Raw genomic sequence first — 25038 nt, 5'->3', positions numbered from 1 at the left:
CCATAGATTACAACAGCTTAGTCTTTTAGTCTCGACTTTTCTTCCCAAAGCATACTATATCAGTTTGATTAAACCTCCTCTGCCCCACTGAGACTTCAAAGGGGACTTGAGAATTTAAATGAGGCCGATAAAACTGACAACCTAGAACAGCTCTTAATGATATCGCAGAACCGAGAAACACTGTGGAGATGCATACCTGTCAAGTCGCATTCCCAAAATGATCATACATAAGAGGAGACATAAAATGGTAAAGAATAACCCGTTAATAAGACAATTTTGCTCGGTTTCATGGTTATTTATAGTGTTATTTATTGACTCCCAGGTGCCATATTGCTTCTGAGCAGGATTTACAGCCAATGTTTATGATGAAACTCAAAACACACAGATAAATGGCGTCATGTAGTGTCTGTGGCCACTGTATCCTCTGCCTTGGTAATTTCTGCTTCCCAGACCAGCCTACCAGCAACCCCAGTGGAAAATCTAGGTCCTGGACGTACAGTAAGATCCAAATACAAATACTTGAAATCACTACTGAAAACGCTGCACCCAATTTCCTTCTAGAAGCGTAGGAACATTATATATTCTTGCAAGAATGGGTACTTCACAGCTGTAGAAAATAAAGAATGATACTAGGTTTTATCCATCCAAAAAATTCAAAATAGAATTTGGGTAATGTTGTTCATGTAGTTTTATTGACATTTCCATTACATAGAATGTCTTTGCCATGCTGCTTGAGTCTAAATATTAGCCATGAGGATTTTCATCCAGTCGTTAATGCTAAGCAAGCGTTCGTCAGCAGTTCAATATGCATCGTAATTCTCTCTTCACTATTTTAAACCACTTCACCATTCAGTTATCCACAAAAGAACACAATGTTCTTCTTTTTAAGGGCCAAGGACTTTAGATTGATCCAATTCATTTTAATCAAATCAGTTATTTTGTATCAGACTAAGTGTTCTATTTATTATCAAAATTATTAATTCATCATGACCCATTTTAAAAAGACATTTTATGGGCTGAACAATAAGGGAACCAAAACAATAACGTGGTATGAAAGTGAAGTATTTGATGGGGGTGAAAAGGCATTCAAAAGGCAGGCCTTCCAAACAATGGCTGACGAGAGAAATTAAGGTACGCGAAATGCAAAGTATTCAGAACATGTCACGGGGAGACCGGATTTGGCCATCACCGTCTATAGATTGATTCATGGTCTGAAATGTGCCTGTTCCAGAAGGAAGAAACAAAGCACAGTGCTGCATTGTACACACAGCTGGGAGAATAGATTCTGGGAGCTTTAGAACCCAAGGCAAGGATACAGTAGCCTTAACCGTGAAAGGCCATATCTATTTCACTACCAGTGCTACTAACTCCTTTACCACTTAAAGATATTTGTATTTACACACACTTTCTTTCTTGCTGCTTCTGTTATTCCTGAGTACCAAAAAAGAACAATAGTGCAATAAAAGATTGTTATCTAGCATTTTGTAAAAGGGGGCTGCCCTGACCAGACGTTTCAGGCTGTTATTATTATGACTACTTTTAAGCAACTTCAGGCAATTTCTCCTCCCCTATGAAGATAAAGCAAGCATGGCCAAAAAAAAAAACCCCAATAAAACCTTCACCCTTCACACACACAGTTTAACATTCTGAAATAGGATACATTTATAAAATATTAAATACATTAATAAATAATCAATTTGGATCTTTAAAATTGTCTTACAACACGAATGCATTTGTATTACTTTTTTTTATAATATAGCACATGAGGATGAGAGCAACCAAAAGAAAAAGAAGCAAATTCTGTAGTAGAAATTACAGTGTATGGATATTCTTTTAAAGGGGGCAGAGTTGGCTGTTAGGATAAAACTGGGATTTTCAATCTCCCGAAGCCAAACAAGTTTTTGTCCCAAGGGTTTGTTGACCGAACAAATAATATATATGCAATTGCCCGATTTACGAAGTTGCACTAAAAATGTCACCTTGAAACAGCCTTCAGTTGCACTGTTTGTCCAGGGAGGAGGCACACACCCTGGGTTGTACAGGGCTGCCATCTGTATTGAATCATTCAAACTGCTCTCATTGACTCGACTTGCTTATTCTGGGATCTTTAAAGGATCTTTTATTTTTCCTTAATACCGATTCCCTTTTAAAACTTCATGAACAGCACTGCTGTGCGTCTCCCCTCATGGCCACTTTTACTTCACAGGCCTTCAAGACAACCCCCTCTCCCTTTCCATTCTTCATTTTCACACAGAAAAAAACAAATATACCAATCAAGAACAGCTTACTTGAAAACAGCTAACACACAAACAAAACATTTAAAATAACTTGCTTAAAAATCTATTTAAAAATAAAATCATCCTCCAACAGTGCCCAAGAATTTTCCGTGACGTTTCATAGTGAAGTCAGTCTGCCCGGTGGATCAGCAGCAGGAGAGCGTATGTACATTCACACTTTTCTGACAACAAAACATGGACAGACCTTGCCTCTTTAGCGAGAACCACCTTGTTGCCATAAGCAAAAAAACGTGTCGGTCCCGAAAGATGCATCTATTCTGCTACACAAAAGGATATTCATGATTGAAGTCAATGAGAATGAAAGCTGCCATGTGCATAATTAGTGGATTTCATGTTTCATGCTGCTTGTTGCGACTGCCTTGCTGTCAAACAACAAGTGTTAACAACATAACTCCTGTCACCGAACAAGCTGAACCAGCACGTAAAGCTAGCTATAAATTTTACGTTCAAAGTTCAGTCTGGGGTGCAAACTAAGATGCAATGCAAGAAGGGCAAATTTGCACAAGTGGCCGATTACATGAACCCTGAGCCTACACTGGCACAACAGTCTGGTATTATCATTGGCAACAAATCAATCATTAATCCATAACAACATATTACAGAGGGGGAGGGGGGCAATCAGAAACAGAACTCCACACAGAGGAGGAAAGACAAGAACCCATTCAACATTTAAAATCAACAATAATTCATCAGCAAAAGCAGTGTGCCTCTAGTACTCTTCACTCGCCTGATTGCAGAAAAGCTCTTATGAATCACCAGGGATGCTAGACGTTTAATTTGAGGAAGCTGGGGGGGGGTTCGTATTTATATATGAATAAAAGCTGCAACCCTGTGAGTGAGGAATCAGATGATCACAATGAGATTTGGCTGGTGTTCATCAGCAGTTATAGGAAGCAATCCGTAACCCCTTTGGCATTTTCTACCCCCATCACTCCACTTAAAAATAAATAAATATCCCATACAAAAGAATGCTCAGGAAATACTGAAAGAACATAAAAGGGGGGGGGGGTTTGGGGGAGACAAAAAGGAAAATGCTATGAGGACGGCTCCTTGCATTGGTTTAACCCAATTTATAGACAGAAACTGGCAGTTCCCTCCCCTACCCCCAATTTATTTGCAGTTTTGGTAATGTAGCAGATGGATAATGTTGCCAATATACTGCAAGGATCATCTTTTAAAGATTTAAAGGATGGTTCAGGTACAGAGCATGATGGCGAGGAAGAGCCAGGAATTCTGGGATATCCAAGGACGAACACAGGGTGACAACATCCTGTGCCAAAGCTTCCCAAGTCAGTCATAGTCATAGCTCTGGTGAGTCTGGTAGCAAAGGGGCTCTTGCATTCATACAGGCTAAAAACAATACATTTATTGAATTGTCCCTCCTTTTTTCCTTAGACTACATGGCACACAAATCTGTGAGCAGGGGGGTACACAATCTTTGGATGCCCTCTTGGGTTCTCAGTAAAGAGGCTGGGTATCTTACATTTATAGCACCAAGATTTTGTCTTTTTTTTTTTTAAACAATCACACGTGGAATTTGGTCCTTGCCTTTCAGCTTCAGACTTCAACATAAACACAAACAAACACAATATAAAAAAAATAACCCAAGATGATTTTGGTGATGTTTTCTTCACAGATCCAAGCATTGAGATTAACCCTTTCACCCTTATATGCAAAGGACAGTTTTGCTGTCAAATGTGGCCAGCTGTCACTGATTTGAAGCTGTCCGTCAAATTTTTGCAGATTTAACTGAATATCAGCACAATAGTAGGCCGTCTCTATTGGCCCCAGCAATAGGATCAAATTGCAAAGTTTCACCGGTTTATCGAATACTTGCATTAAACACATTTAACACGTTCATAGTTTAAGGAGAATACCTACTTTTTATATAATCTTCCTGATTTTGTAATTATACATATATATTTTTTAGCAGTGCTTAAACAGGTATATTGATCATACATTTGTTATATGACGTTACCAACTCTGATCGAAACAAAGGCTTTGGTTATTTTTAAATGAACCCTCAAGGCAGAGTTTATATATGGACACTCATAATATCACATCAACTTCATGAGGCTCACTGAGAGGAATTCAGAGGAAGAATACAAGGGTTGCACACACCTGAGGGTTTCATGCTTCACCACTGTGCTTTATTACTTTGTGCAACCCTAAATGCCTTCCCCTGGACACTTCCTGACATTTACCTGCGAGATGTTTTAGAATTTGTTTTGGTTTTTTTTCCCCAAACGCTGCAGATAAACTGAATATGCACTGCTAAAGCAACACTACAAAACATTTGTAAACAGCAAATAAGTCCTACTGACTTAAAGTTAGCAGCTATATATTCCATCAAAGACTTTAAAGTTCAGTGACAGGAATACAACTGGGAAATAAGAGGTTTGCATTTCATAAGGGGGATTGGAAATAATGTGTCCTCCTTAAATCTATTTAAAATAAATAAACATAAGTTATAACATTTTAAAAAATAAATATAATATTTATTTTGGCATACGTTTAAATATAGTGCAAAAGTAAGTATTTAAATATTTACCAATGTGTTTCAATTTAAAGTTTCAAAAATATTGCATTTGGCTGAAAAGTAAAGCACTGAATATACCGATTGGAGATATACTATATATCCCAGATATATTACACTAACGAATTGTGAATTTTGACATGCAAAGACTGACTCTAGCTGCATACTTAACCTGAAATTGGGATTTGAAGCATGGAGCTGCATGCCAAACTGCAGGTCCAAAAGGTATTCTGACTGGTAACCATATCCCGATACCACTGTAGCTCACACCCGTCACTGCATCTCTCCTACAGTATACAGCACGGTTTGGCAAGCAGCTTCAACTGCAGCTAATGACTGGGCACACTGGCAAGCCTGCCAGAGCAGACTGCTACCTTGCAGATAAGGGAGAAGGGGTTTTCAATAGAAACTGGCCAGTGGAATAAAGATTTCTTGTGTGTTTTTGCTTTCTGAAAACCAGAACTGCAAATCCTGCCCTTTTGATCCTCTTCGTGCATCCATTTCTGCCCCAAATCTATGTCCCTCTTTCCTTAAAATGGCATGAGTTTAATTATTTTATCTGTAACCCTGTCCGCCACAGAAACCCTTCATCAAGCCTGTTTCACAGCTCCAGGCTCGGAGGTAACGGGGAAAATCGGCAATGGACGTCACAGTTTCTGCTTCAATGATAGGATACCCCGGTGCAGGTCCTCGTCCAATCGGATGTATTTCCCTTTGCTGGGGTCCAGGAAGTACAGTCTGTCAGAAACCACATTGGGGTCAAATCCCTCCCGCCTCATGTCTGTTTTCTGGAATTTGTAGGTTCCTACAAGGAAGGAGAAATATGGAATTGAACATTACAGCTGAATAATACAATTCATATAGCGGGTACCGAGAGTACTTCACATTACAATAAACACATAGATTACATTATCGCTGCCATGTGTGTTACCAAGTTTATTAAAAGAGATGCTTACCTGCCTGTCTGAGTAAGAATGCAGAGATGGATTTTTTTATTTATTTTTTGTCCCCATTTGTCAAGAAAATCTGCTCTAGAGCTGTGAATGAATAAAAAGTTGTAACCCTTGACCCACCTGTCTTGTTGACCTCCGGCAAGAATCTGAGGAATACGGGCCGGGCATAGGGGGGCAGCGCCTTCTCGACATCTTTGCTGAACTTCTCCAGGTCTGTTCTGTTGGTCGGGTCAGCAATGGCCGCCATGCCAGCCTTCCCTTCTGCTCCTGAGAGACAGAAACAAGAACAATGTGAAGAAATCGCTCACGGAGAAAAACATTTATGAAACAGCCTTATTCCATCTTGCTACATCATCAGGTTCTCTCATACACCACCAAGGAAAAGAGTCTCAGCATGGGCATGCCATTGACAGTATAAGCAAACTGCCAGAAGAACCAGTATGGTAGAAATGGAGGAGTTACCTGGCACCTCGACCCCATACACCACCACATCGGTCATATCCAGGATGCGGCTGAGAGTCCCCTCCACCTCAGTCGTCGACACATTCTCTCCCTTCCAGCGGAACGTATCTCCAGTTCTGTCCTTAAAGTACATGTAGCCATACTGGTCCATGATGAGCACATCGCCTAAGGACAGACAGACAGACACTCAGTATGGGTAAAATTCCTGTCCCCAGGCAAGCTAGCCATCTTTACTCCATTTCTACCTTGACATCCGCAGCAGGATCCTGCTATGAATGTGTGATGAAGTAGAAGCTTTCAAATAACATACATCTGCTGTGGTCTATGTTGAACATTGAACTGAAAGTTCAAAGGGACACATGGAGCCAGACGCGTATTGTTCCTGAAAGCTCGGCAGTACCCAACACGTCCTTATACGCCACGTCCACAGGGAGCTCCATCGGTTACTTGCCTGAAAGGTACGCGCTGTCCCCTTTCTTGAAGACGTCTTGTGCAATCTTCTTGTTGGTGGCCGACTGGTTGACGTAGCCATCGAACCTGCGCAGGGGGTCGTTCTGAATGATTCTGCCCACGAGCTGCCCTGGCTCCCCTGAGGAGAGATGCACACGTATGGTTTTGAGAATCACGCTTCAGCACACAGACACCACCTCCAAAAACAGGCAGTTAGAAAATGGAAATAAATACATCAATAAGAAGTGCTGCAGTCGTAGTACCTGGCTTGCAAGGGATACAGACTCCATCAGGTCCACGAATCAGTTCCATGGTCTCCTCGTCCACTCGCACTAGCCTGATGGGATAGATAAAGGGCAGGATGCGACTGTTGAAGCCGCAGGCACCCACCTGCCAACACACAGGAGAGATGCACGTGTTATGATCACATAGCTGACTGCTATACACCACTGGATTATCACTTGTCCTTCTTACTATTAGAGCAGAAAAGAAAAAGAAATAAACCTGTTCAGGAAGCCAAGATGTATCCAGGTTACACACCACTCCTCATTTCAAACCAATCGGGTTTGCAAAGGCTTTGCAGCAGCCATTTAGGATAGAATGTCTGGTAGCTTTGGCAAGAGCACAGCAACAGAAACACCCTCATTATATAACACCAGCACCCTACCTCACTGACACAAGCAGCCCTGATTAATGCTGGTGCAACATAACCAGAAAGGGGGCACAGACATCTGTAACTGGTAGCCTCTATATCATGTAGGGCCTTTAACACAGAAAACAGCAATCTAAGCTGCAGCCAGGGCTTCATCAGTTCCACAGGCCCACAGCCTCATTGCCAGCCCCAGAGCTGCTTACCTTGTTGTCGAAGTTGCCAAGGCTACAGTTGCACTCGGTGGCCCCGTAGAACTCGGCCACCTGGGGGACGTTAAAGCGGGACGTGAACTCCTCCCAGATGGAGTGGCGCAGCCCGTTGCCCAGGGCCATGCGCACCTTGTGCTGCTTCTCAGTCTCCCGCACTGGCTGGTTGAGCAGGTAGCGGCAGATCTCTCCGATGTACTGCACAATCTGAATCACAACAACAGAACCGTTCACCTCCACTCACAAACACAACCGAGTTACAAAATCTGAATTGAATAAATATATACATCTTAGACACTACATAACACTGCAACTCCTCTCCCCACAGTAGGAGCCCTACTAATTATTTAACCCAAGTGGTCAAAATTAGCACTTTCCGGGTCTTTAGGGCAGCGTTGGTATTTCAAGACAGTATACGGACACTCCTGCCCTTGGACATTATGCTTTGTGGACACTCACAGTGCAATTGTACTTCACACAGTCATCCCAGAAGCGCGAGGCAGAGAACTTCCTCTTAATGACCACAGTCATCCCATGGATGAGACACTGTCCTACCCCAACAATGTTCCCTGGAAAGAGAGAGAGAGTGAGACAAGTGAACTATAAATCATTTTTAATAAAGTTTGAATGGATCGTTGAGTTACTAGTAGAAGTTTCAATGGGCAAATTGCTTCTGAAAATAGTTGAAAAAGTGACACAGTGGAAAAAAAGACTGAAGTTTATGCATCCCAAGCTCTGTAAATCTGTGTACATTACCTGCAGAGTGGTAGAGAGGCAAGCAGTCATACAGGATATCATCAGAGGTCATCCCGAACCCATAGTAGACCAACGCTGCCATTCGATAGTACCTGGCACAGAGAGAGAGAGAGAGAGACAGCAGGGTGAGATTTCCGTAAATCTGAAAGCGATTTGCTAGCAAAAAGTAACAATAAAAAATGACCACATGCAGTATTTATTGTGTGCTGTGAAGTCAGTAAATGAAGTCTCTCTTATTTACATTTCTATAATTCTAACGATTTCACACTCCAACCAGGGGTAAATCTAGATAAAGCAATTGTTATTTTTCTTTCTGCTGTGAATGGGTGTAGAATATCACCAACATATTATTGCTACATTTACCTGGATATTTTCTGTTAAATAAATTTATTAAGATGCTTCAACAGAAACATCTCACAATATCTATACTGGCAGAGGTGAGAGGCTGACACAGCAAAGAGAGGACAGAAGAAAAAAAGGCATGGGGAAACAAAGGGTCTATGTTCAGTGATTTAATCAGCAGACATTTACTAGGACCGCACAGATCCACTGAAAAATAGGCCTTTTTGCTTTCGGACCCAGTTTCAGTTCTCAGTTTTATGCAATAGGGTAGATAATGTGTGTCTGAACAAAAGGAGTATATTCCCCATTGGCAGGTTTTAGATCAGATGACGATATAATGGAGCAATGCAAAACTGGCACCAGTTACAGAGGGAAATACAGAATGGATTGTTAGCGTCTCAAAGGCCAGTGGGTCTTTACCTCCCGTGAACACTCACCTGCTGTGCACCACAATAGCTGCTTTGGGCATCCCTGTAGTTCCAGAGGTGTAAATGTAAAACAAACGATCTGTGGGAGACAGAAAAATAAAAACAATGATTAATCTCACTCCCCTTCAAAGAACATAATTTAATACATTTAACTTTTCATTTATAGCCCACAAAGAGATAATTACATAATACTGTAAGGATCAGAACATTCTTCTAATCTTTTATTAATGGTTTTTATTCTACCCATGTTCTTAAGTACTTAATTACATCAATTACTGACTTATGAGGTCTAAATAACCAGGCCTTTAGCCACATTTAAAATATGGATGCCTGCGGCTTACCAGGACAGAGGTGAATATCATTACTACTACAGTAGCAGTGCAGCAGTTTGTTAACCGCCTTAGAGACAGATGGATTTTACCTGTGAAGCTGCGCTGAGGCGGGCTGGGTTGGTGGGTGGGAACTGCAGTCAGTAGGGGTTCCAGGCACTCCGTCCCCTCAGGCACCTTGTGTGGGTACCAGTCTCCTGAGCAGAACATCTTCACTGTGCGCCCCATGGAGCTGTGGACTTCTCGCATCGCTGCAAAGAGACGAGAGAGGCCGTTTAAGATCAATGGAGCTCAGACTACAGTCACACCTTACAGACTTGGTGAGAGTCCAAACATTTCCCCCACCCGCCAAATCACAAATTGCAAGCCCCCAGCTGGTTTGCCGCAGGTGTTCTTCGGTGGCCAACAAAATCCCATCATCAAATACTGGGGTTTGCAGTCTGCAATTGGCGGGCAATTCAGTTTTCCATTTGAATCCAAGCTTCTGTCTGGATTAATGGACTCTCCTCACCATCAGTCAGCTCACTGCCGAACACCACGGCCTTGGCATTGGAGATGGTGATGCAATGCACCAGGGCATCCAGCCGCAGGTTGAAGTTGATGAGCGCCGCCTCAATGCCGATCTTGGCCATGCCCAGCCACAGCCCGACGTACTGGTTGCGGTTCTCCATGAAGAGCGCCACCACGTCCCCCTCCACGAAACCCCTGGCCAGCAGCAGGTTGGCCACGCGGTTCGAGTACTCATCCAGCTGGCGGAAGCTCCATGACTCGCCGGTGCCCTCGAAGATCAACGCGGTCTTGTCCCCGTGGCGCTTCACCGTCTCCGCAAAGATCTTGGCGATGGTGTTACGCTGCCGCAGGTGTTTCTTCACATTGAACTTCACCTTCAGGAGGACACCAGCCGCGCTAAAGAGGAGAGGGACACGGGACGGTTTTGACTTAGATGACAGTAGAGATGGCACAGCAGGTTTTAACAGGGGGCAGGCCCTTCAATATCTGCCTGTGCCAGTAGCTCCATTTGCAGTACTACCAACAGGATTTTTTTTACCAAGACGTTTTATTTGTCCTACTATTATTCAAGAGATAAATATATTCATTCCATGTCTCTGTCATACCTACATCATCTCTTGCTTGCCTTTCACCTTTGAAACATTTACTTTCCAAAATATGCCTTTAAAATCTGTGTTGAAGTGGTTTAGTGGAAAGGAAACATGATAGCAGTTCTGAAGCCATTATTTTCTCAGCCTCATACATCTATGGGGTGATCTGGGTCGAACAGGAAAAACTGCACTAGACTGTGACTAAGGAAAAAAAAATGTGTTTGAGTAATCTCAGTCAGCCAAGGGTTGAGAAGTGGAATTTCAGAGGCGTGTCCAGGAAACAATGCATTAAGGTTTTGTTCATTTCAAGTTCTACTTAACACTCAAATGACAATGCTGCACAAACTTCAGTGGTTCGAACATTAACCTTGTCCATGACTCTTTGTAAAGGCATCCTGACACCCCCAGTGACACCGTCCCTGTTCTTCAAGCACGTGCAGATGTTCCTGTTTTAGTAAAACCTGCTACACCGAAACCACTGTATAGGAATGTACACCTGCTTAGGAAAATCGGAAGTGTGTGCATTTTACTTTACTCAAATGCCAGCCCAGAAACAGAAGAGGGCTCAATGACTGCAGAGGCTTCACCTTGAAATCTACTTTATAGGGGGGAAACCATGAATTATATTTGAATAAGGGCCTATATAGATTTGTAATTATAAAGTAAATCACAGTTTAGCAGTGACAAAATTACTATGGCAGTTCAACCTGTTCGAAGCCATTCATTCTTAGGTTCAGAAAATGAATTCAAAGAGTTAGCAGCAACTGTATAAGCAAATTATCCCAGCCACTAGATTTAAATGCTTATCCCACTCAGTGCTAAGGTCTAACCCATATTTTTTTTAAATATCCTTGCTGTCTGACCTCTGTGGACAGAATCAGAATGACATGCATTTGTTTCTTTAATGCATGCTTAAGTGACATTCATTAAAACAGATACCAGAAGCTAGGGGATTACACAGGACTCAGTCCAGAATGCCAGTCAGGAATAATGCCATCTGCAATGATGCTTAGATACGAGACCTAGCGGCATGCACGGGAAGATGTAGTGTAGCGTTGCGATACCCTCTCGTGTACCACAGTTGCCCACAGCCCCACCAGAGCAAAAACAAAGCCAGCTGGAACTCACTGTAAGTCTCGTCCCACGGTTTTCAGGAAGACATGAGCAGACTTCCACCCGCCGGATCCTAGGTAGGAGATGAGGAGGCCAGGAATCACCTGACTCCAGGTCAGGCCACAGATTAGTCTCAGCAGGAAGAACAGAGCCATGCAGCTCGCCAGTCTAAACATCGTGACACCTGTGGCCAAGAAAGAGGGGGTTAGCCACTGTACGCACTGCATCACAGAATCCTGACCATCGCAATTAGCACCCCCGCTTGCCCAAACACTAGCATTGTTCAATTATCCCTCAGTAAATATAAATCACTTGCAACAGGCACTGCAGGATGCATAAAACCAAGCTCCCAGGCTCTGGGTCTGTGGATGCTGCCACTGTGTTTTGTGCTTCCTGTTTTGTTGCAGTTTGAATCTCCCTATATCAAAGCAGTTTATTTTAATAGTATTAAGATGTTTTAAAATGACTATATAGATCAGGAAGATGCAGATATGAAAAAGGTAATAACCACAAAACCTGCTGCTTCTTTTTTTAAATACTTATCGACCAAAATGATGAGACAAGACAACTAAACTTTGCAGTGATACTTGTCTGCAGTACAAGCAGATACAAGAAAAAAGGAGCACTGGTAAGCCTCAGATAGTGGTTATAATATCTCTGATAAGGAAATGTGGTGGGAGCGTGTACTGTAACTTTTTCCTCATCAGGCTGGACACGTGCCTCGGTACCTCACAGCGATGAAGAGTGCCATGGTTGTTCCAGTGTAATAAAACCTGCAGTGTCAATACTTTGTAATGATTATTGATTCTAGAGCCTGGTAGAATAGAGCAGCAAAAGAATTCCTCCAATTAATTAACGTGATCACGTTATGTTGCATTATACACTCACCTAAAGGATTATTAGGAACACCTGTTCAATTTCTCATTAATGCAATTATCTAACCAACCAATCACATGGCAGTTGCTTCAATGCATTTAGGGGTGTGGTCCTGGTCAAGACAATCTCCTGAACTCCAAACTGAATGTCTGAATGGGAAAGAAAGGTGATTTAAGCAATTTTGAGCGTGGCATGGTTGTTGGTGCCAGACGGGCCGGTCTGAGTATTTCACAATCTGCTCAGTTACTGGGATTTTCACGCACAACCATTTCTAGGGTTTACAAAGAATGGTGTGAAAAGGGAAAAACATCCAGTATGCGGCAGTCCTGTGGGCCAAAATGCCTTGTTGATGCTAGAGGTCAGAGGAGAATGGGCCGACTGATTCAAGCTGATAGAAGAGCAACTTTGACTGAAATAACCACTCGTTACAACCGAGGTATGCAGCAAAGCATTTGTGAAGCCACAACACGTACAACCTTGAGGCGGATGGGCTACAACAGCAAAAGACCCCACCGGGTACCATTCATCTCCACTACAAATAGGAAAAAGAGGCTACAATTTGCACAAGCTCACCAAAATTGGACAGTTGAAGACTGGAAAAATGTTGCCTGGTCTGATGAGTCTCGATTTCTGTTGAGACATTCAGATGGTAGAGTCAGAATTTGGCGTAAACAGAATGAGAACATGGATCCATCATGCCTTGTTACCACTGTGCAGGCTGCTGGTGGTGGTGTAATGGTGTGGGGGATGTTTTCTTGGCACACTTTAGGCCCCTTAGTGCCAATTGGGCATCGTTTAAATGCCACGGCCTACCTGAGCATTGTTTCTGACCATGTCCATCCCTTTATGACCACCATGTACCCATCCTCTGATGGCTACTTCCAGCAGGATAATGCACCATGTCACAAAGGTCGAATCATTTCAAATTGGTTTCTTGAACATGACAATGAGTTCACTGTACTAAACTGGCCCCCACAGTCACCAGATCTCAACCCAATAGAGCATCTTTGGGATGTGGTGGAACGGGAGCTTCGTGCCCTGGATGTGCATCCCACAAATCTCCATCAACTGCAAGATGCTATCCTATCAATATGGGCCAACATTTCTAAAGAATGCTTTCAGCACCTTGTTGAATCAATGCCACGTAGAATTAAGGCAGTTCTGAAGGCGAAAGGGGGTCAAACACAGTATTAGTATGGTGTTCCTAATAATCCTTTAGGTGAGTGTATATTATTCATTTGGGGGCTATCTACTTATTCCATCCTATAGCGCCCACAAGACTGATTTGAATCATGGGATACATATTATTTATTTCTTTTTTGGAGAACTGCCTTACATCTGGGTCTTACTTCTTAGCCTATGGAAACAGACAGCACAAGCAGTTTTATGGCTGCATTGCTTTATTGTCACTTTGTGATTAGGGGTCCATGTGGATAAATTACAGTTGTTCTTTAATAATTAAAGAGCAGTGGATTGAGTATTCTCTCAGAAGGGCTGATTGTACTGTACCAGGCTTTTAACCTGTAGCAAACTGGAGCTAGGAAATGGGATTTAAAGTGGAGAGTGGATGAGAAATTGATTCACGTTTTTTTGGTTGTTATTGTTGTTGCTGCTGCTGCTGCTTTTTTTTTTGTTAAAAGTATAAAATGTGGATAGTAATATAATAATATGAATACCTGTACACCCCCCCGTTTAAATCTCGCCTAATTGGTAAAGGTTAATGCATCAAATGGAGATCATTGGTCATTTAATTTTTGCAGGTACAGACTTTCTTTTCAGACTTATCCTCCTCAAACTCCGATAGCACATGGTCTGGGAAATTTTACAATTGGCACAGTGGCTTTAAGGACTCAGGCAGTAGCAATCTGAAGGTCTTACAGGGGTCTATGAAATGATTTGCCAAATGTCTTTTCCGATTTGGGATTTTCTGTTAAATTATTATGTTAATATTGAGATCTGCAATTAAGTAATTAAACAGCTTATATATATATATTATAGGCCTAAATCTTGAATCTGAAATGAGCTTCCAGCATCAAATGTAAAGGGAACACTCAATTTAATATACACTATTGTATTACACTGTATAACATAAGGCCAACTCCATTTTAGTGCTAACTGACCAAAACCCCAGCCCTAGCCAACCCCAAATTATCAAACTCCCAATCTGACACTCATCTCGTCTTACTTAAAATGAATTACAAAACTCTACATTTCCTGGTAAATCTAACCCACACTATGACCAAAATGTAACCATAACCCCAATGAACTAAATTCTAGACTTCCTTCATTCCTGCATTGAAAAACTGAAGATTAAGGCTATACATCAGCGCCTGTATATGCCTGTACAGACAATGTGTATCATCTGTTTCTCGAGTGGCGTGGATCGCCTGTACACTGAACTCAAAGAAAGGACTTAATTCGCATCGCATGCAGGTCAGAGCCCGTGTACAGCAGCCTCACGGAGTTTGACAGTCCAGACAGCATGTGGCCAAGGCTGCCGTGGGACTGTACTGTACTGAGCCGCAATGACTGCACCGCATCCAGCAACAGCGCCTGGGCCACGATGCAGGAGCAGCCGTCTAGAAATGTCTCCTGCAGGTCACATACACACGCCAATTACATTTTATTTCATTTCTAAAGCCGGGGATGTCCACCTGCGTATAGCGAAGGCTGGATGACATAAATGTGTGGAGGTTTCAGATACATGTGCTGTAATATTCCCACACACGGGTTTCCGCTTTGTTTTCAACGAGCCGCCATACATTCATTCATAATTGACGCGCTTGTATCAATCGCAAGGACACGGTGCGCATTGCTGTGGCAAAAAAATGTGGAGGTGCCCGGCTGAGCTACATCCCTTTTTTTATCAATGATCCCAAAATGCTCGATGTAAGCTGGCCATCATTTACAAGCAGGCACCGCATTGTCCCCTCGGCGTGCTACTCTAGTCAATCAGCACCGTAAACAGGCACAAATTAATCAATTTTCCGGCTTAGGGAGCTTAAACGCATCATAGAGAGCAATGAAATGGACAAGGTTGTTAAAGGACAGTGGGATCTGAAAGCCTGGGCTATGTATAGAATAGATTATAATAAAGCAATGGAGGACCCGGAAACGGCCGCTTGCAAGGAGAGAGAGAGAGAGAGAGAGAAAGAGGAGAAGAAATCATCCCGCTGGGCTGCGGTGACACATACCTCGTTTTCACAACCCAGGGATCCAGAAACTTTGTGCTGCACCAGATGAGAAAACCAGTCCGCCCAGTACCGACCACCTTGATCCGCTTATACGTTTCCCTGGCAGGTGAGCATACCACCCCCGGATCCTGCAAGAAAAGGAGAGAACTGCGTATTGCACAAACCCCCCTGATGTGGTGTCAGCTCGACTTTGCTCCCATGTTATTTAGCCTCTTGATGTTATCTCCGCATTCATTTTGTGTACCTGTGCAGTGTTTCCCAATGACCTTTTAATTTTCCCTATCTACAGCACCCGCCCCCTCCGCATCGACCGGCGTTCTGCACTGGCAGTGACAGACAGGCCCTCCACCAATCAGGCTTCCTCCAGGGTCCTTCTCGCCGGCGGAGGCGGGACATGGTACTGTATCAGGTTCGCAGGAAAATGCGGCCTCGGAGCTCCGCCTGTTCAAATCATAGCACTGGGATCAAATATGAGCACCGTGGCCGTGCAGGGACCATATGCATGAGCCTGAGACATTTAAATACAGTGATTGTGAGTGATTGTGTCTGCAACGTTTTTTCCCTGATGTTGTTTAGTATGCAAAGCTTGCTTGTTTCTCTCTGGAATATGCTTGATCCATTCATTATGGACACCAGTACAGGAACATTATCATTAACTTGCATTAATTAATACACAGGAAAAAAATAAATAAATCATGAAGTAGTATTCTTTATAATTTCAGTACCAAGACCAAATGGTTAAGAGCTAGAGTACAACTAGTGTACATGGGTAACCTCCTATTAAGTCTTATCAGCTTGTACAATGTGTACAGTAGAAAAGGTGATTACAGTTATAAAATAAGAGACTATAGAATTCAATTTTAAATATATAAAAGTCTGCAAAATTTTATTTTCACAATGAACCCTTTCATGTTGAACAAATAACTCAAAAGTGTTTTACACTGAGTGGTGTTAACACAGGACACAGTAAAATGAGATGTGTCAGACATGTATTCAATCAGGCTATTGAAAATAAACTACATGAAGAAATCAATTGTATTTACAGGTTTCAAAGTATATAAACAAGTAGTTCCAGACCCCCTTCCCATTTCCCAGCTTCCAAAATGAATTGTGGCTCCTTCACACAGCTATGCTTCCCCACCCTTACATACAAAAAAAAAAACACTTTCAATTTGAAACTATTTCACAGAACTGGTTACTTGTTAAGCAGTATCAACACATTTCTTTATTCATCTAGGGCTGTGGAAAGTGTCTGCTCCTTACACACAATAGTGTTCCACCAAAACCCCTGACTCACCAAGGTTAACAGCCATTTCTCCAGGCCCTCAGGCAACATTCACAACCTGCTGCACTGTACCTGTCAAGGCCAGAAACTCACACAGCTTCCCACAGGTCAGGCCACTTTTATTAATCACCTCAGACTCCCAGGAGAATATGTGGCGAAATGCACAGACCTATTCCTTCACAGGACTCTCGGCAGTTTTCATTATCTTGAAGTGTGCGAAAGACCGATTTGTACAAGAGAAGGAAGAGGGGAGGCAAGCCCAGCTCTATTTAAGGACATTTTCAAAAGAAGCTTGGACACTGTTGTACAGTAGAGCTTAATTATTTTGGTTACTCCCTGAAGAAAACAAAACACAAGGGAGGAAAGACGTAATTATAAGGAAAGTCAGTCTTTTGAAATCTCAGAATTTTCTTACAGATGTGACTGAACATTGGCCAAGCAACTATCAATTTGACCTAAAGCCACGTAGTAACAATACCAAATATGTGTCATATATACCAAAAGCTTGATATTCAGTGCAATTAAGCAATAAAGTCACTTTGGTAAGATTGATGGCATTCTCTAAGTTGTGAAACTTAGTAAACTATTTGTTCACCTTTTAAATGGAAGACTTCCTGGAGAGATATTTCAACATTTATCATTTAAAATGAAATTATTCAAATATTAGTATTTTTCCACGCATATACGTACATTTGTCTTTGAAATATCGCAGTCTGTCTTACATGGATGTGTTCTGCCTTCATATTTGTCTTATGCAGACAGCCCTTATATGCTGTAATAGTTTCTTTCATTTATAGTCATAAATCACCACTTCCACATTTCCCCACTATCACTCAGCTAATAAGTCAGCATTGATCATGACCATTGACCAACAACTCATATACATGTGCAGGCAGCACTGATGAAAGTTGCATGGATGGCAGATGATTATGGACACAATAATTTGAATATGCTGAGCACATTTTTGCATTTTTTCCTTAACCAGTCTGTCCCTATGACAATACATGGAACTCTGCGTCCAACTCTGTGTCTCAAGATTGCTCATCGATCGCTAGTGTTTGAGGAAGAGATAACTGCTGCACCTCCAGAGGCTGATGTTGGGAGACAAGCTCAAACAACACGGCAGTATATTAATCAGTGTAATATTATAGCTCCACTTGTAAAGACTCACAGTATCTTCGAGGCCTCAAGAAAGACTGCTCTGTCTTAATTTAATAAGCATATTCTCTGCTAAATATCTGGTAGCAGCAAGATAAATAAATTGACATGTATAAATTGAACAATAAATATGATGAATGTGTTAAAGACTTAGGACTCTTGATTATCAGAGTCATCTGACTTCTACCCAGTGGAAAACGTCCATCTGAGTACTATGATTGTAATGGTGAGTCTTGAATAATAGAGCAGGCCCCCAACGATAACTGTAAATAACCCATGGTGTGTTAAACTAGTCTTTTTGCTTACATGAAGACTATGAAATACTTTTTCTGCTGCCCCACCCTTCAATTCATCTTCAATTAGGCTACCCTATTATGCTCTTTAGTAGGACAATGCGGGATGAGGGAGAAAGGAACGGCATTCCTCTAGAAACATTAGTCCTCCAAATCCATGCTGAAGTCTCGATACACATCCTTTGTTGTCACACCTCGGATTGCTGCTGCAGAAGGAGAAACAGGAGCTGTGAGTTCAACAACCAATCCTGCGGTTCAACAACTTAACCTTGTGGTTTGTCCAGTTATGTGGGTCCTTAAATAACCACGGACTGGGAAAATAATAAAGGATCAGCTGGCATTTGCATCTGAAACCAAATATCCTGAAGAAAAGTATGGTCTTAGTTACCAACACTTCTTGTAACAGCAGGAAGTTGATGTTTCATTACAATGCAAGTCACAGTAACAAGCATTATCTGAAAGCAGGAAGTAGTTCTAGGGGCTCTCACTCACATGCACACACTGACTGAGACACACTTGCCAGGCCAATCGCCTCTTTTCACTCTGCAGTCCAGAATGAACGGAGGACATGGATCATAAAAATCAGCTGAACAGAAATTTATGGAAACAATGATCTATGCAAAAAACTGATATTGTGTTTCTCCAATTGTACTGACAAATAATTACAGAGCAGCAGATGTCTCCATGCCATGGTGCCACAGCAGTGTTATAAAGACTTACCGCCCCTGGTCAGATTATGTCAGAAATAATAAGTTATTCTCTGTGGTGAAATGTAGAAACCGTCACACATTTACTCACATGATTTGCAAGTGTGAGATAAGTCACAAATGTAATAAATGCACGAAAGAAACATTTCTACTTAGATGAAGGATTGAGCTTCTAAAAAGACATGGGGGTCAAAACTATCACAACTAGTTCTGTTAAGTGGGCCTTACCCAGCCTGCCAAGCAGCATTTGTCCAGTGTCTTTAATGTCATTGTATTCATGAAGCAGGCTGATGTGTTGGTCCAGCTCTTCTACACACAACCCTCTGGAAATAAAAACACATAACAAACCTCCCTTTAGTGGCAGACACTGAAACCCTGGCAAGAGTTTGCATGATCATTTCAACAATCCAATTATTTGTTTCCCCTGACTTTAGTGTTCTCACTATCACCATATTGCTGCTTTAATGCTACCCACAGGATCATTGTACCATAACTGGAAACATGTTGGATGCTATGGGGAAATACAGGGTTAATGTTTGTCTGGGTCTCTCACAAAAGTGATTTATTTTTATATAGAAATATGGAAATCTTTAAAAATAGGTATCCATCACTCACTCAGTCTGTAACTGTGTGATTTCCAAGTCCAACTCCCCTTGTCTCTTCTTAAGATCCTCCACCTCCTTTTCAACGCTGGACTGCAACGCTGCAGGAGACTGGGAGGTGTTAGAAGTCTGGAGCTTAACCATCCACATGCACACAAAAACAGAAACACACAAAAAATTGTAAGTGTAATCATGGTAACAATAGAGCACTCATCCAACAACTGGCTAAGACTCAATGTTGTCGGCAAGCACACAAGGCTGATATGCATTTCAGTCATATAATGTAATGCTGCTGTTACTCTAAATCTTTTGGAAACTACTGAACTGTTACAGGTGAGCAAATAACATCTCAAAACCACTTTGTCTAATGTTATATGAATGTGTAAGCTAGCGAGAGTATAATTTAGAAGGGCAAAGGCCTTGAATTTGGATGAAAGTGTGAATAGGTTTGCTAGAAACTATAACAAATCGCAAGATACAGCTGTCGTAAAATGATTGTCTTGTGACGTTGTGTTCTCTGCCTGCCCACTCACTGGATACAGCTCTCATGAAATAATTGTGTTGTGATGTGTGATGCACCTGCTGCAATTATTGAGCTCAAGAGTAGCCAAATGGCTCTTTATTCAGGGGTTTATTAGTTGTATTGGTGGTATCTATAAATCTACAGGGATAAGAAGCAAGTGCTCTGTCACTCAATAACTACATATATGTCTGAGTTGTGTTGTGTTGTGTGTTGGAAACTAAAGAGAAGTGCTTCTTTCCTTGGTAACACTTTTTTGGGTAATATTTTAATTTGAGGGATGAATTGTGTTACTGCCGCTTATATATATATATATATATATATATATATTATATATATTTTGTGAAGCCCGGACTCTCCCGTTACTGTTACCTCTACTTTTGTCCGAAGGGAGGCAGAAAAACCAGGCTGTACTCCACGGGTTCAGGGATTAGTTTATTTACTTGTTTTCTTCACAGTACTATTTTCTTCTCAGGTCTCCTACTGTGACCTGACAGAACCCAACCTTTACTGCGCTCACTCTTCAGGGCGGGTCCCAACAATCCCAGCTCCTAATATCTTACACTTCACAATTTAAAGATCTAATAACCAAAAAAAATGTGGTGCGTGGGCCAACCAAAGTTTTATACTAAATAACTACAACACAAAACACCAGCTGGTCCACTGACTACACAGTTAAAACAAACCAAACCGTCAGCTCAAAACAACTTCCTTGCTACCGGCCCAACACTCTCCTTTTGTCCTCTGCCCCACCCCTATTTATATATGTCAGGTTGCTGGGGTTGATTGACCTTAATTGCTCAATCACCCCAACCACCTGCAGTCCATAAGCAGACAGGGAATGACAATTAACCCCCTCCCTGTCACAATATATATATATATATATATATATATATATATATATATATATATATATATTTGCACATTAATATCCCAAAATACAACATTCAAAGTTGAGTGTAATGCATACATTTTTGTCACTTGCAGTAGATCCTTATAAGGGATACTGTAGTCAACTGTTCAATGTTTTATCTACTCATTTTATACATTACTCATTTGAACTTATGGTTTACTTGCTCATGAAAGGCTGCTCTACTTAGAATTATCTTGGGATAAGAGGAGGAGGTTACGCTACAACTGAGTGTTAAGTGACCTGTGAGCAGTAGATGTCATTTTTCTTACTAACCATTCCATCAGCCATTCCAGATATTTGAGCTTTGACATGAATTGTGTATCTGTTCTGATGATGAACTGAGGGTTTATGGAATAGTAATTAGGAGAAACATTGCGGTGTGCACTGTTTGGATGTAATGTAACATGGAGGGAGGAATTATGGGATTTTCAGTCTTCTCACAGTCTAGAAGGTGAAGTGTACGAAATTATTAGTTCTACGTTGATTTGACTAACTATAGTGAAACCTTGTTCTGCTAATTAAAATGATAAGGCACTCAATGTTTGTCCAAACATGTCATGTCAATAAATGTAACCTAGAATAGGGTGATTAGCTCCCTTTACCAGTTGAACACATTTCATAAGTATTTTTGTTGATAAGTGCCATCCCAAAACAACTACTGACCCATCTGACCACTCCATTTAAAATGTACTGGATACACCACTGCCTGTAATCCAAATTAAAACTTAGCTTTTCAAGTTTTCTAATTTAGGATTTTTAAATAATAATAAACATTGGGATCCTAGTTTAATACATACAGCAATTAATTACCTTAGAACAAAAAAAATAAACATCTTTATTCTATAGAGTGATAGCAATAGGAGAGACCTTGGAGACAACAACACTTTATTAAACCACTAGGTTGCCTGTCCCTAATTCAAATTTGCCATTGTAATTTTTTCAAATTTTAGGTGTGCCACACAATTTTTAATAAGAGAAAGTATTAATAATAATAATAATAATAATAATAATAATAATAATAATAATAATAATATACACCTCTGTGCACCAGGACAAGTTCAGTTCTCAATGAAATAACTAAATTGTTTATTGCGACAGATGGTTCTGTCCAAAACATAAAGAATCGCCTCACACATGCATTCAACATACATCCCACCCAGTGTTTTTACGTCTCCTAGTCTAAAGCATATAACAGCGCCCACTAGCGGTTTACAAAGGACGTCTGGAGGGATAGCGGTCAAGTTCAAATGCAATGGACTGACTGGCTTGACGAGAAGTAAAACTTGACCCCGTTTCACGTTAAGTGTGCCTTTAAAATACAATAATTAAAATGACTTACAGGGGATTTGAACCTGGAGTTCAGTTTCTTTGATGCTGCCAAAGGTGTCCTAATCAAAAGAAACAGACACTGTTTATACTGGTTGTCAAAATAGTTTATTATCGGCGTGTTATTACAGTAGGTAGTCATACGTGGTTGTAGACCTAAGCAACCTACACATATTTTCTACAAAAATATTACCAGTACTACTTAGTTGTATCGAAACGAAAACCACTCTACGTATATTGCTAGCTATATTACATATACAACTGAATGCAATTATTAGCTTATACGTCAAATAAAAATAATGTTTTAAATCGTACTACCTTCTCCCCAGTCCTCTTGCTAAACAACCCCTTGCTTTTCCAGGAGTGCTAGTCCAATCGGCATCCTGGCAATCCAATGTAGCTTTCTCTTCTGAGTCCATAATGATAATATCACCATCTTCTTTATAAAAGGAGGCGATTGTTTCCAGTTTGCCGTGTCGCTCTGGATTTGACGTCAAATACAAATTTCGCGCTGTCGCTTGCTGACGATTTGTCAACGGATGAGCAAAAAGGACAAAAAGGTAAAATGTCTGAAAACGGGTTACAGAATACCGAGTAGTGAGTAGTGTCGAACTCGGCTTTTACACAAAATAGATTGATTTCTATTCACAACTTTGACATTGATTTTATTCCAATGATTAAATATAGACAAAATAATACTCTTATAATATGTTTAAATGATTGCGTTTTGCTTTGCATTGCTGTTTGTATTGTTTACAGTACCTGGCACAAAAAACGAATACAATCAAACAAACATATAACTTAAGCATGCATGTTGACCTATATTAATGTACGTTCGCACACTAGCTTCAATTTAATTTTAATATTATAAATACATACATTATATTAAAAATTAAAATAAATTAACATAAGAACATTTGGCTTTGACTTTACGATTCCAGCAGGTGGCATCAAAGAATCATGTGTGATCTATTTATTCTATTTTATTTTATTTGCATGATTCCTTCTTAGAAAGCTATAATAAGCTATAATATTAGAATAATAATTCAATTATTAAAGGGTGATTACAAAAACAGGACTATGTTCAGGACTATGGTATTATACTGATATTCTGAAGGTCAGTTTAATTTACCCAAATATCCTTTCTGTATATCTATACCAACTGGTTAAACTCCAGCAAAGCATGCAACTGAAATCAGTATACCAATTGTAAATTCAGAACAGCCTTCAGTTTGCCAGAGTGCATCAGATAGAAAGCCACTGTGAAGTCCTGGATTTAAAATTTGCACTTGACAGGTGGGCCAAGGTTGTCATATAACCTGAACCAAAGTTTATGCATATCACACTGACAGGATCACACAGAAGAATACATGAAAGAGTCAGTAAAAATGGACATTTGTTTGAACACTGACCAAGGACAGGAAAATACTTTTAGCACTAAATGTTTCTCATGCAGACTTATTTCAGTGCTGTTCAAATCAGTTCTGTAATAACAGAGCTAAACTTTTGTCACAGGAGGCAGCTATATAAATTCAAATGTCAAGTTATACAAATTGCATTAAATTTGTTTACCTTAGCCTGCATTAATAAAGAATACATCTGAGATATACAGCTTCACCAGGGGAGCATGCATTATCTATTAAATGTCAATCTTGCAAACTTCAGTTTCAATGCAATGTGACTTAATTGTGCAAAGTCACAATGTTCTTTACACTAAGTGGCATGGAATGCTTTATTAATTCAGATACATTTGACAGGAAGTATTTTTAGTTTTCCAGAGTAGCTCAGTCATTTGTGGGGCAAACAGGGATTACAGTAGGTTGTCAGCTAAGTAATACATTATGAAAAAAGGAGGATTTAGAACAGACATTAAAGGGTCAAGATTATGCAGAATATAAGAGAAGATTTATAAGAAGAAAATATTTACCAGCCATAAGGTATGTAGAATGGTAGATCCAGAAAGAAATGTTGAAGTTGGGTCCCAAAATAATTTTAAATTACATTTCAGCACATTATTGTTTGCATAATGAGGGCGCGGGTATGTTTTAATAAAGGGAGCTTTGGAAATTCCCCATGTCCCCCCTTAAGTAATCATTGAAACGGGAAGGGTTTGAATGTGCACAGCTCAGATAAAGATGAAGAGAGAACAAAGTTAAATTATGGAACATCTGGGAATCGTAAAATAAAAAAGCAGCATGGGTATGAAATCAGAGATTGAATTAAGCCCTGGTCCAGGTTGTGCCAGATGGGCAACAGAGGAGCCAATAGACATTGGAAATGCAGTCCAGTGGTGAGTGCTGGTTCATCAATATGTAGTCTTCTACTGCACAGCTGTCTTCTTTTATTGTACACTTTTATTGTGTCTCAGCTAATGCAATACAAATACAATTCAACAAAAACAGAGTGACACTTAGAACAGTTAGCTATGCAGATCAGACACATACAGGTTACATCCTACGGGTCACACATTCAAATCACTTGGTTTCCATAACATATCAACAGACTCAAATTAAGCAGCAAGTGAAATTATCTTTCCTGAC

At 40.8% G+C, this 25038-nt stretch overlaps 2 protein-coding genes across 2 annotated transcripts; both read right to left on the bottom strand.

Moving 5' to 3' along the window:
* Positions 1–284: 284 nt before the first annotated feature.
* On the bottom strand, positions 285–15819 carry slc27a4 (solute carrier family 27 member 4). Its single transcript, XM_066713130.1, has 13 exons — positions 15695–15819; positions 11640–11808; positions 9923–10317; positions 9504–9662; positions 9092–9161; positions 8313–8404; positions 8016–8125; positions 7554–7763; positions 6962–7088; positions 6700–6837; positions 6249–6413; positions 5907–6053; positions 285–5638 (listed from the first exon to the last, which is right to left on the bottom strand). The coding sequence occupies exons 2-13, from the start codon at positions 11798–11800 to the stop codon at positions 5481–5483; spliced, it is 1932 nt and encodes a 643-aa protein (XP_066569227.1). The 5' UTR covers positions 11801–11808; positions 15695–15819; the 3' UTR covers positions 285–5480.
* Positions 15820–16578: 759 nt separating this feature from the next.
* Positions 16579–22995, bottom strand: swi5 (SWI5 homologous recombination repair protein). The gene is made up of 5 exons (XM_066713132.1): positions 22817–22995; positions 22512–22560; positions 19753–19874; positions 19366–19460; positions 16579–18636 (listed from the first exon to the last, which is right to left on the bottom strand). The coding sequence occupies exons 1-5, from the start codon at positions 22915–22917 to the stop codon at positions 18572–18574; spliced, it is 432 nt and encodes a 143-aa protein (XP_066569229.1). The 5' UTR covers positions 22918–22995; the 3' UTR covers positions 16579–18571.
* Positions 22996–25038: the final 2043 nt, after the last annotated feature.

The sequence above is a fragment of the Amia ocellicauda genome, chromosome 9 (genome assembly GCF_036373705.1).
Source record: "Amia ocellicauda isolate fAmiCal2 chromosome 9, fAmiCal2.hap1, whole genome shotgun sequence".
In the NCBI taxonomy this organism is placed as follows: domain Eukaryota; kingdom Metazoa; phylum Chordata; class Actinopteri; order Amiiformes; family Amiidae; genus Amia; species Amia ocellicauda.
This window is presented reverse-complemented; position numbering and strand designations above follow the sequence as displayed.